Source organism: Phyllostomus discolor, chromosome 2 (genome assembly GCF_004126475.2).
Source record: "Phyllostomus discolor isolate MPI-MPIP mPhyDis1 chromosome 2, mPhyDis1.pri.v3, whole genome shotgun sequence".
NCBI classification, from domain to species: domain Eukaryota; kingdom Metazoa; phylum Chordata; class Mammalia; order Chiroptera; family Phyllostomidae; genus Phyllostomus; species Phyllostomus discolor.
In genome coordinates this window covers 60041546-60054445 of record NC_040904.2, presented here as the reverse complement: position 1 = coordinate 60054445, position 12900 = coordinate 60041546, and the positions used below count along the sequence as shown (strand labels likewise).

The window sequence follows — 12900 nt, the reverse complement described above, 5'->3', positions numbered from 1 at the left end:
CAGGTAGTCTAATGCTTTTTCTGTTTAAAGACAACAATAAGAATGGAATGCAATTATTTCCAACTCTTTGATATAAAAATAACAAGGTGAATAGTCTAGAAATGAAATATTAAAGACTTCAGAGTAGATCAATAAAACTGAATTTCAATATACTTTAAATTATCATTTTATTTTTCTTTCTTCTCATTGTTTACTGTTTAAATTTACCAAAAGCACAAATCATTAACTGTACAGTTTGATAAAATCTCACAAAGTGAACATATCCATGTAATGAGCACACTACAACATTAACCTTTAAGGTGATAAATCACTAAACTCGAAGGATTAAAACCATCAACAACCACTACAAAAAGGCAGAGTAGTAAAGAACTAGTACGTGTAAATAAATCAGGTAGCAGGCCCACTTGAGATGAAACAATTTTGGGCAGGCATTTTACACCACATAATGTTTCCAAATCATTTGAACATTGACACAATGTGTCTTCCTGATAGGTTCCTGACTTGGGGGGGGGGGTCCTACTGTGTCCCTCACTCAGGAGTAGCTGTTCATTTCAAAGCAAACAGCTGAAAAAAAAAATCGAAACTTCAGAACCAATTAGATTGCTTAGCAACATTTTTCTTCTTTCTTAAGCTACCTTCGTGTAATTCTCCTGTCACAAACTGTGACCTTACATGTTAACTTTAAAGCTGAAAATACACTTTTCGATGTTTTAAATGCTTTTTGTTCTTTCTCTTGATAAGCAGATAATTTCTTCTCACTTAAAACTGGAATTGTAGGACATCTCATTCCTTGTCTGGTTATAGAGCCCAGAGGTTACTAAAGATGATGCGAGATTCATACGGACTATACCCACCGTTTACCTTGTAATTTCTTTAAGCCATTTTCAGGTTTGGGTCCCGAAATTATTTTATTCTTCGAGAGCAAAAATATTACTGGGTTCATTCAGTGAACTCCTTCTTAGGTTTTTTTATTCTTTGTACGTTCAACGATTTCTTCGACCCACCAATAACTTTCCCAGTTAACAAAAATAGTTTACACAGATCGCTTTTTGTTCGGGATTTACAAGCAGTTTAGCCACACATGATTAGCAACATTAAGGAGGGAAGGGTGGAGGAGTTCTTCTATTCAAAGAATCCGCAGACTGCGGGGATCCCTGATACCCAAATGAGGCAACAATGAAAGATCCGCAAAACTCAGAACCGTTCCTGTAAGTCACCGATGCCTGCTCTGATTGCAGGTTGCAGGAGCATGCCGGCTCGGCTGCCTGAGTGGCCGTGGGGTAGAGGGATCCAGGGAAGAGGGTCCCACTGGGGACGCCTGAGATGAGAGTGGGCGACTGTCACCAGCCACCCCCACCACGTACAGGAGTAAACGCTCCGCATCCCGTCACTAGGGTAACTCTGCAATCCGACACCTAGGCACAAAATACTGCATTTCAAACCACCGCACTCCAAAGAGACGCATCACTGCACGGTCGCGGGGACTCCAAGGCTTCCCAGACACCGCCATCCCACGGGTGCCTAATGCGACCGGGAAAGAGCCCTTTCCCCGGGCGCGGGGTCTGAGGCTGGGCAACCCCCAGCAACCCGTCGCGCCGGGACTTCGCTCTCGGCACGTGGCGGCAGTGATTGTCCCCGAGCGGTATCCCTCCGCGCCCCCGCCTCAGTCTCCCTCTCCCTTCCCGGGACCCTCCGAGTCGGGGAGCCGCGGAAGGATCGCACGCACGCGCGCACGTCCCTCCGTGGCCACAGAGAACCGGGGGCGCCGCGGTGGAAAGCAATCGCCGCCGCTGCCGCTGTCTGCACGACTGGTCCTCAGCCTCCCGGAGCGGGTTAGTCAGCCCCGCGGCTGCGGGCGAGCAGCCGGGTCCGCGCGCTCCGAGGCTTGTCCCTCACCGTCGTCCCCGCGTCCTCCCACCGCAGCTCCTCGGGGAGGGGGGCGGTCGGTGCTTGCGCAGAGCCGCCTCCTCCCCGCCCCCGCCCCGCCCCCCCCTCCGCCGCCGCCCGCTACTGCCGCCGCCGCTGCGCCTGCTGCTTCTCGCCGTCCCCGCTGCAGTGCGAAGGGCTTGAAGATGGCCGGTTGGCAGAGCTACGTGGATAACCTGATGTGCGATGGCTGCTGCCAGGAGGCCGCCATTGTCGGCTACTGCGACGCCAAATACGTCTGGGCAGCCACGGCTGGGGGCGTCTTCCAGAGCATTACGGTGAGGACCAGGGGCGGCGCGGGTTCCCGTCCCCGGACAGGAGCGGTGCCGGCCGGCTGTGGGGGCACCGCAGCGCTGGCCCGTGGCACAGAGGGCCGCGCCGGCAGGTGTGCCGGACGGCCGGCGCCGAGGATGCGGCTGCCAGGTTGGCCGGGAGGCCGAGGCCCGGGGACGCCCCCTTGCTCGGGGCTGCGCTGACAGGCGGGGGCGGCGGCCGGGCTCTCCGCGTTCTCAGTGCTGGTCTGACTGAAGCTGGGGGAGGGGGCACGCACCAGCTGGGGCGGGGGGGGGGGGGGGCTTTTTTTTCCCTTGGTGCGTCTGTCTCAGGTACCCTGGAAGCCCTGAGGTTTGCTTTGAGTGTCCCGGGATGGAAGCCAGGGCCTGAGGGGCCGGGCCGGGCGGGGGTCCTCTGGTGGCGGCGGAGGCTGCCGCTGGCCCCGCGTACGGACGGCGCGCCTCCCGCCCCACGGGCAGTGGGAGGTGGCGGCTGCCCGGCCCCCGGGATCCTCGCAGCGACTTTGCGTAGGTTTGCCGGTGTCCAGGCCTGTGGGGCTTCCGAGGAATGTGCGCCGACAACGTAGGTGGATTCGTGAATCTCGATTTCAGCTCTGGCTCCATAGGATTTTTTTTTTTTTTAATTCTCCAAGATGGCGAACTGCCATTGATTTCTCTCCTCCTACTATGGAGACTCATCGATATACCGTTATCCCCAATTACGCAACATATTTCCAAAAAAAAGGGATGCTTTTATAGGGTTTTCTGTAATCTGTGAACACCAAAGGGACACTTCACTTCTCCAAGTCCCTCCCTCTTTCGTGATGGTAGTAAGGAACTAATGCAGATTTATGCTTCACAGTGCCTGATTTTGTGACTTGCTGGTTTTAACTTGCTTGCCACATGGGTGGGGAATAATTGTCACTAAGCCTTCAGTGTTACCTTATTATTTTGTCTCTTTCTGCACGAGGCTTTTTCTAAAATTGTGACGATTGTGTCAAATATTAGACCATTCCCTTAATTTCTCAGCCTCACGCTCTCCTTCTATCCAATGCCAAAATTCGTGCCCCCTGTTAGGGTGCTGCTAAGTACTACTAAACACGGTTTGAGATCTGACTGTGTAGAACTCAGTTCCTGATGCTAGTACTTTAAGGCCTCACATGACCGCAGGGGACTACAGTCCTTACAGAGAATTGGCATCTGGTGATCAACTTTTTTTCTTCAGTCCCCTTGTTTTGTGTGTGTGTGAGTTCTCGGTCTGGCTGGGAAGATTGCAGGAGTGTGCTTGGGAATGGCTGGGGCCTGCTATGACTCTGCAGTTCTGATGGGGGCGACGCCTTCCTTCATATTCATGGAATGTTGGAATGCATGTTTTCTCCTTTCCGGTTCTGGTGGCTACCTCAGTTTCTTTCCAAAGCCCCCCTCCATTTTCTCTGTTCTTTTACCATGGCCTGCTGCAGTACTACTGAAAGAATCCTCTTTGCATTTGCCGAAATGAAAACTGATTACTGACGTGGGAGGGGAAGGGAAGTTGGAGAGAAAAAGGAGTAGTGGCTGGAAAAATAGGAGGGAAATATGAATTTGGGAAAGCACTGAGGTCTAGGGTTTTTGAAGAGTTCATGCTGTGGGGAGTTGTCAAGCCATTTGAAGCAGAGTAGATGTGAACAGAGACCTACTAAGCGTGAAGCTATCAAACAACTTAAAATTCAGTGCAACATGACTGACTGTAATGTAACTGAATATGATAGACAAGTTGTTGCTGTTAGTTTATAGGTGAGTCTTTACCATTATATAAGCACTTCAGGTCCCACCTGACTTGATACAGTTTATAAATAACTCTTCGTAGTTTCTCTAATGTCAACTACCAACTGTTTAGAGATTCTTAACTCTAATTCTCTAATTTAGAGATTCTTAATTTGATCTTTAGTTAGCAGACTACAGTGTGAACTGTGAAATCTAATTAACTGATAGAACATGTAATCATATAGGAGTAAATGATTCTTTAGAAAAGACTAAAACTTGATTTTATATTATTGAAATGTCGATGTCTTGCACTGGTAGTAAAAACTTGGCACACAGCCTTTCCTGTTATATTGAGGCCTGAAGGAATCAACTATAAATTGATTTTTTTTTCTTTTTCTTTTTTTGGGGGGCAGCCAGTAGAAATAGATATGATTGTAGGAAAAGACCGGGAAGGTTTCTTTACCAACGGTTTGACTCTTGGAGCAAAGAAGTGCTCAGTGATCAGAGATAGTCTATACGTCGATGGTGACTGCACAATGGACATCCGGACAAAGAGTCAAGGTGGGGAGCCAACATACAACGTTGCAGTGGGCAGAGCTGGTAGAGGTAAGCAGGGCAGTCTTTTGGTTAAAAGTTGCATGCCACATTACAACTTATTAAGCGGTTTCTTTAACATTTGGAATAAAAGTGTTAGTCCATAATGGCTATTAAGGTGGTTTTTGTGAACTGCCCAGCACTGAAGGAAGGCACTGCTTTAAATTTACTAACTGTACAGCAGCTGCATATACAGCCTAGCCTCTGAGATCCTGTCTTTATTCTAAAATAGAATATTCATATCTACTCTCCAGTTTTGGCTTTAGTAATTAAAAATCTAAATTTGTCCCTTAAACTGTTTGACATGTCCAATAGTAATCTTATGGTATATTCAGATTGTTAAATCACTGTTTGGTTACTTTAGTGTCTTTATGACATAAAGTTTATGTCTTTCACCTTTGGATCTCTTCCTTTTCTTTCTTGCTTACATTTTAATCTTTCATTGCTCAGCATAAAAATGGAAAAATTAACATTGACTCATTTTTTTCTGTTAGGAACATTGCTGGGGAAGAGAGAAATGATTAGAATAAGGGTTTTGGAGTAAGTTGTCCCTTTATTAAAATATTTTCAAAGACTAAGTGTGATTTAGACTTGAAAAATAGGAAATTATATTTCATTTATACAGTTGATCTAGAAATTGTGTTGTTTCCTGACTTGTCAACATTGCAGAAAATCTTACTGTACTTCATATGTCTCACTACTTTTTTAAAATTTTCAAAATTGAGGTTCAATATGACATTTACTTAATTTATAAGTATATTTAAATGTGCTAACCTGTGTAAATATTTTGTGAATAAAGAGGGTTTGTGTAGCCTCATACAGCAGACTTGGCACGTATAAGTAAGACCAAATCTACCATGTAAAGAAACTTGAAGCTTCTCTGAGGCATAATTTGCTGTAATGGTCCTAACTCCTTGTGATTGTCCCAATGGTTACTCTTACTCTAACATGAATTGATGAGTATGAGAATTTCTTTATAGGAAAATTAGGTGGTAGAAATAATAGACAAATCTCTTTAAATATCAGCTGAGCTCAGATAAATGTTAAAAAGCATCAACCATGTGACATAAAACCAGAATGAGATTTCTATAGCATATAGCGCTGCTGACATCTAGTGGCAGTGAATATAAAATCTGACATACATATATTTTGGGGCTAGATCTTTGAACTGCATCATAGAAGAACCTGTTGTTGGAAATAGTAAATCTGTTTCAGGATTTTACACTCAATTAAAAACAAAGCTAGAACAGTAAGGATATCAGTAATCATAACACTTAAGTACTTTTAACTTGGCCTTTCCTGAATAGCACTGAAAATGCTATTTGAAAATTTGGTCTTGGTTTTCCTCTGGAAGTAATGGACACATTTAGCCTCACTGGTAAGACTTAATAGTTTATACTTAATCAAGACTGTTAAATTGGGAGAATTTTTAAAAGTAATCACCTAAATTTTTTAAGTTTATATTTTTGGGGCCAGTCTAACATGTATGTCATACTAACGAGAAGTTTTTGCCCTAGAGTGGAAGATAAATGATCACACTTCTCCCTCTTTACCCCACCACCCAACTAGTGTAAGGATATTTTTATAGAGCACTGCAGCTTCATTGACTGGATTTTCCAGATGCAGTTAAGTTACAGTTTTTCACATATAATTAGTTTGAAAATTCTCCTTTTTTGGAGACCTAGTTGACTTCAGTGCTTGACAGTTCATAGAAAACTAACTTAATGTTAACTTATTAATCGGGGTTCTGTCTGCTAAAACTTATGTGACTTTTCTTGATTAACACTTCTTTTGAAACACTTTTCTTCTTTCTCTTTCAGTCTTGGTCTTTGTAATGGGAAAAGAAGGGGTCCATGGAGGCGGATTGAATAAGAAGGCATACTCAATGGCAAAATACTTGAGAGACTCTGGGTTCTAGCTGCTAGGCAGACTGTTAAGTATTAGGGGAAAATTGCTCTTAAACTTTCCTAGCTGTAAGCTTGAGTCTTAATTCTGGAAATTTTATTAGCAATGCAGGGTGATGGGGTATGAACCTGTGTCTCCTTTGTATCCCTCTGTTGGTGGGGAAAGGTTATCTTTCTTTTTGCCCTCCCCCCATTAAATAATTCTGTTCACTTTGTTTTGTTTCCTTGTGTACTCCAGCATTGGTTATAGTCATGGGAAAGGAAGGTGTCCACGGAGGCACACTTAACAAGAAAGCATATGAACTCGCTTTATACCTGAGGCGGTCTGATGTGTAAGCAGCCTCTCCCCATCTACCTAGCAACTGTCTTCATCACCTCCCCAATTATAGTCACAGTGCTACCAGATTGTATGGTAGCTAAGTTTTCTTTACCTATTTTCTAATGTCATGATTCCTATTTGCCCAATGGATCATTTGTATGTTAACCACTGTATGTAATCAAACCTTATCTGGCAACATAATTGCAGCACAATAATGATTTGCATGATACCTTGAAATTTGGGGGGAGGGGGCATGCCAAGTTGGGCATCGCTTTGTTTAGCAATTAATGGGATATTGATTACTAAAATAAGTTAATATAAGCAAGGTGCCGGTGTACAATCTCTAATTTGATCAATGTCTTTTTAGCACTTTGAGCATTTACTTAGCTCATTTAGTCTTCCTTTTGTAGCGCATGGTTGGGAGGAAAAAGTGCATGCATCTTTCCTTCACTCCTCTCTTTTTCACCCCCTCCCTTTGCACATAAGGTATTTCTTTTGCTTCCATCTTATTTTATGCAGTGCCTGGTTTATTTAACCAAATAATAATCCCTTTTGTTGATGAACTATTGAGAGCTGCAGTAGTTTGCTTTTAGTATTGTTGCACGTGAGTAGACAAACCTTTTTTCATAGTGTCTACAGGACATATGAAGAGTGCAACTGCAAAACGAGTAAAAGGCACTTCCTCCCATGACCTCACAGTAACTGTACTGATCAAATCCCCAGGGACATTCCATCGTCGCAATAGATTAGGTTTTTGTTCCTGTCCTTTTCTTTGCATACCAACTCTACTCTGTAGTAAAATTGTAAAAGGCTGCCATTATGGACATTAGGTATCCCAACATAACCATCTGGAGTGTGTCCAGTTTGTTCTTCATAGGACCAATTTTTATTTGCAGCTTAAGTTTTTATATGAAGTTGCATTATTGTGGACTTGGCTGTCTTGTGATGAATTTTTTTCATATGTATTCTGTGCCATACTGTTGTTAAAATGAACTGTTGCTATTGTGAGATGGATTTTAACTGACCTATTAAAGGTTTCTTTTGAATGGCACTACTTTAGGGACATTCTAGTATTTGCTTCTATTGTTTGGGCCTTGTGGATAATGTACAGATTTAAAAACAAATCTTGTTGCTGATTTGTCCTTTTCTTTCCCTGCACTTTGTTACATCTGGGATACAGTCTAACTCATCTGATTTAATATGCATTTAAAAAAATGCCATAACTATTAAACACCTTGTTTACAGACAGATGAAATAAATTTATTCCAACCAAATATTCTAGACTCCTGTTGTTTATATAAATTGCTGGCTTACTATTACAGTTGATTTTTGACACAATGGGAATATACAGAATAAGCCAAACTCTGCTGCAGGCATAAAATCTTTTTTAAAAATTCAGCTGATGGCCTACTCCAGTTCCTGCAGTATTTATTATAAATAAAATGAGAATTGTATTTATAAAATAGATAAACGGGAATTTCTTTTTAATGGGTTTTATTCTACTAAAATGGCTTCTAGTCATCTCAGGCTTATTTACAGGCTTACGAGAGGAAGATTAACATATCCACTAGGAAGTAAATCAGTCATACCTCAGTGCTGGATGGTTTCAGAACTTGTCACCCTGTACACATTTCATTTTGATGAGAAAAAGTGTTTTTGGACTTACCGTACTTGCTAGAATTTGTATGAGTCATGATGCCGCCTTGCAAAAGAAAATGCTTCATCCTTTGGTACTCATGGGTTTCAGCACTCATGGTCACAAGTTCCAGAATGAATTAACAGCAAGTACCAAGGTACCACTGCAGTACTTTTCTTGCTGGTTTCTAGATGTGAAATGTAGTGAGCAGTAGGGGGCCCAGTACAACAAGGGTTTTTGCATTGTGGATTCTTCTGGGTTGACAGTCATATGACTTTAGGCTATGTTGGCAGGCTGAAGTCAGCCACTTGGGACTCTCACAAAAGAGAAGACATTCCTTGGGCAGGATATAAAATAATTTGGATGTTCTTGCAGTTTCTGGCTTTGGAGTGACGTGTTAACTATAGCTATGTAAATCAAGTTAATCCCAGAGGTTAGAAGGTCCCTGAGATATATTGAAGTTTAGCAAATATGTTACTTTAAGACTATTTAGGTTAAATCATTGCCATGAACTATCAACAGAAGTTCAGAGCAGGAGTGCTCAAAAGTTGGTGGGTCTAAGTGAAACTGGGGATTTGGTTATAATGCAGATTCTGGGCTCTGGAGTTCCACCCTGGAGGAGGAGATTCCATAAGCCTAGAAGATCCTTTAGAAACAATTGGCAGGTCAGTCTGAATCACTTTTAAGCAGCCCATGTGCTACCCTTTGAGAAATAGTGGATTAGGGAATGAGAATTAGTCTCTTTGCCTTACTTAAATTACTGTGCATAACTAAAAGTTTTTTCTTTGGCAGTGTTGTCAGGCAGTAGTTCTGCATTTGTATGTACAGGGATTTGGAAATTTGGAAGATAGGGGTTTGGGGCTACTTTGGTAACTGGGTGGGCATACCTTAGAAACTGTAAAACAGGAATAAACCTCAGCTTCCAAGAAGGATAAACCTCAACTTCCTAACCCATTAAGATCCCTGTTAGGAACAAAAGTTGGTGAAATGAAAATTTGGTGATTGGGTTGTGATGATTTGACATGTTATGTTAATATACATTCACACTTTACTTGTAAAGAATTGTTACGGTAACTAGAAAGCAGCAACTAGAATTGTAAAACCCATAATGAATGAACCTGTAAGTAAGTAGGTGAGGGAGAGTGTTGAGGGTGTGCACAAATTAGTAGTAGTTGGTAGCCGGCATCTGTTATCATTAAAATAGTAAATAATGAAACTAGTCATTGGTCCCCTACCCACAATTTCATTAGAAAAACACTTGTGATAACACTTGCACATGTTCCCTTTGTGCTTAGTTCTAGGAAATTAATGTAAAGAAATGGAGCTATGCAAATTCATACACCAGAATATCCATCATACGGCATTACTTGTAATAAACTTGGAAACCACAAAATTTAATTTTCAAGGTTATGGGTTGGATAATGGTTGTCCAGAGGATAAAATAGTCATTGAAGAGTGGCACAAGAAAATGCTCACCAATGAATGTTAAAGAGGATATAAGATGTTAGATACAGTATACCCGTATTTTATTGTGTATAATGCACACACTTTTTTGCTCAAATTTTTGAGAGGAAAATAAAGATATGCATTATACATGGGTATAATGATTACATACCATGGGTATGATAATGGGCAGATAACCCTGTGTATAATGTGCACAAAAATGGTGTGTATTATACACGGGAGTGCATTTATACATGGTGAAATACAGTAAATATAGTGTACAATACATATATGTATTTTACATATGTATTTCTGAAGGTAAAATATCAAGATAAATTTATCTCCAGGGTAAGTTTTCAGGTGACTGTCCTTTTATAACACAAAAAACTTGAATTATGAAGGTATTGAAAAGAAATTGGATTTCACTTTTATTTAATGTCCTAGTTATACCATGAAGATACTATAAAAAATTTCAAGTGAATATCAGGACTAGCCCAATCATAGACAGTGTTATTTAAGACACGTCATAAATTTTACAACTAAAAGCAACAGCTTGGAGTTTTTTTAAAAAGTAATTTTTACCTCAGAAAAACTTCTAACTTAAAGGAACCAGGTTCTTTGATCTGAACTGTGGATTAAGAACTGAGGGAAACAGTATCTCATATATGTCACAGTGACTTTTCCCTGTTTAAAAAAAAGTATTTTAGGTATGATGTTTTTATTTAAAAACTATGAAAGCTATTACATTATCATGTATTTTTGTGTCAGGCACTAAGTTCAATGTTTTGCCCTCACACCCTACCTTAAGTTAAATGAAATACAAATGACCAAATTCCAAAGCTCTGCTAACTATCATAGTAAACAACTGTTGTTTCTCATGCCTTTGTTTTATATTTAAAAGATGGAAATGAGGTGGTATCAGATAGTAGACAATTGAACTTTATTTTTTTTTAAAGATTTTATTTTTCGAGAGAGGGGAAGGAAGAAGAAAGAGGGAGAGAAACATTGATGTGCAAGAGATAACATGGATCGATTGCCTCTCTTGCCCCCAACTGGGGACCTGGCTGGCAACCCAGGCATGTGCCCTGACTGGGAATCAAACCAGTGACCTTTTGGTTTGGAGGCCAGCACTAAATCCACTGAGCCACACAAACCAGGGCTGAACTTTTATTTTCATAAGCAGCAATAACTATTTTTTGGTTATTTATAAACATTTCTCTAAAAAGTTCAGAAAATGAAATTCCCTCTAATAGTGTTAATTTCTTTTAAAATTATTTTTTCTTATAACAAAGGCTTATCTCCCCAGTGTACTCATCATTTTCTAATATGCTTTTGTTTACTAACAATTTACCATGTCAGTGCAGATACAAACTTTATTCTTTTGAGGCTGTGTAACTATCTACTGTACTGTAAAGGTGTACTATAATTACAATAAGGTACCAAAATGTACTACTATCGTTGGAATGATTTTTAACTTTTGGGGGAATTACCTAATTGCTTGTGAGTAGTTACTTTGTATAAACTTCTAAGGTAATGTGTATTTATCTGATCTAAACTACCTTAATTGTTACATCTTTATAGCACTGCATAGAAAAATAAGGCTAATGTGGGTAATATTATAGTACAGCAAATAAAGTTCTTAAAGTAGAAAATGTGTTTATTAACATTCAAACTCCCTTCATACAAGGCCATATAAAAATTCTTAGCATTTTGATTATACATTAAGTCTATATTTTATATGTAGTTACAATGATGTATAATATAATTTAGCTTTTCATAATACATTATTTAAATAGATCATTAGTTCTGTTAAACATAAGCAATTATTTTCAAATCCAATATTTGAACAATTTCCTCTGTACATAGTGTAGCAGGGCTAATTAGCATAAGATGCTCTTTATTAAGAGGTATATGATCTGTGTGTTAAAAGTTGAAGTTTGGTATTTTTGTATAGCATTTCCTTTTTGCTTTGATCACAACACAAAACCTTTAAGGATACTGAAATTCAGTAACTTAAGTCCAGTGACATTACTTTATCTGATGAATCAATTTCATACATAATACTATAGTATTAGAAACCTTAAAACTTGAAATCTGCACCAATATAGACTGTTCCTTTCAGGGTAAGAAGACTACTTGGGAATAGAAAGAAGAAAGATGGCTTTGAGTTTGTGTTGCCAACAGGAGGAAAAATGCTAAATTACCTTGTTGCCCCTCCCTAATGATGGCAATTTAGGGTAATATCAGATCAAACATTCCAACTCAACAACTCGAGGTGACTTTATGGAAATGGAAGTTGGCTTAGCTCATGCTAGGTAGCCACAGCATTTGACCTTGTGTGTAAAACACAAAATTTGCATACTGTGATCTAGGTCTTAATTGCAAGCTATACTGAGAAAAAAATTAATGTTTGGTTATATTTCATTCCAAAATAAGAGCTGACTTGATGCTTGAGTTACAGCAACAGTCTGTTAATACTTATTAGTAAAATGAAATACAGTCCAGATAAACACTAGATTTTTTTTAAAAAATGGTTTCAGTAAGATTAAAGTGTAGAATACTAAAAAATAAGTTATTTCTACAGAAATCTGTGAAGGGAGCAAAAAAAATCAAATTATATACCTAAATAAACATTTTGAAGGGAAATAACCCAATCACCCTCTGATTGGGTCAAACAGTATTTGCTATGTTATAATCCCGTTCACCATTAGACTGCAGTTGAACCACAACACTATGTTCATTAATCTCGTTTTCTGCATCACTGCTGTCAGTATCTTCATTGTCATCTTCCTCATAGTCTGAAGATTCTGTCAGGTTTTGATGTGAGCGAGATTCTGACAAAGCCCCAAATGACTGGGTGCTGACAGAAGCCAAAGGTCGAAGTAGAGGGGTATGTTCTGACACTTCGTTTTCTTCTTGACTGCTGTCTGTGTCAGAGTCTGAATCACCTTGAGAAGAAACAACTTTTTGCTTGCAGACTGGGCAGGTTTTTTTGGTTTTAGTTAGCCAAGGATCTACACACTTGCAATGATAAGCTGTTGAAGCAAAATACACATCTTTAGG

General features: G+C 40.2%; 2 protein-coding genes across 8 annotated transcripts in view; one reads left to right on the top strand and one right to left on the bottom strand.

Moving 5' to 3' along the window:
• Positions 1-1841: 1841 nt before the first annotated feature.
• On the top strand, positions 1842-8034 carry PFN2 (profilin 2). 5 transcript variants are annotated; one of them, XM_028503515.2, is made up of 4 exons: positions 1842-2204; positions 4355-4547; positions 5030-5075; positions 6356-8034. In XM_028503515.2, the coding sequence occupies exons 1-4, from the start codon at positions 2073-2075 to the stop codon at positions 6405-6407; spliced, it is 423 nt and encodes a 140-aa protein (XP_028359316.1). In that variant the 5' UTR covers positions 1842-2072; the 3' UTR covers positions 6408-8034. The 5 variants fall into 5 exon arrangements, with proteins under 5 accessions (XP_028359316.1, XP_028359322.1, XP_035873801.1 ...); XM_028503521.2 differs by having other exon boundaries at positions 1843-2204; positions 6678-8034; XM_036017908.1 differs by lacking the exon at positions 6356-8034 and adding an exon at positions 5161-5784 and having other exon boundaries at positions 1844-2204.
• A 3439-nt stretch (positions 8035-11473) lies between these two features.
• The window catches only part of RNF13 (ring finger protein 13), a 124131-nt gene continuing 122704 nt past the window's right edge, over positions 11474-12900 (bottom strand). For all 3 annotated transcript variants that reach the window (XM_028504448.2, XM_028504446.2, XM_028504447.2), the window contains exon 10: positions 11474-12872. In XM_028504448.2, coding sequence (XP_028360249.1) covers positions 12508-12872 — 365 coding nt within the window. In that variant the 3' untranslated portion in view covers positions 11474-12507. The remainder of the gene's footprint in view (positions 12873-12900) is intronic.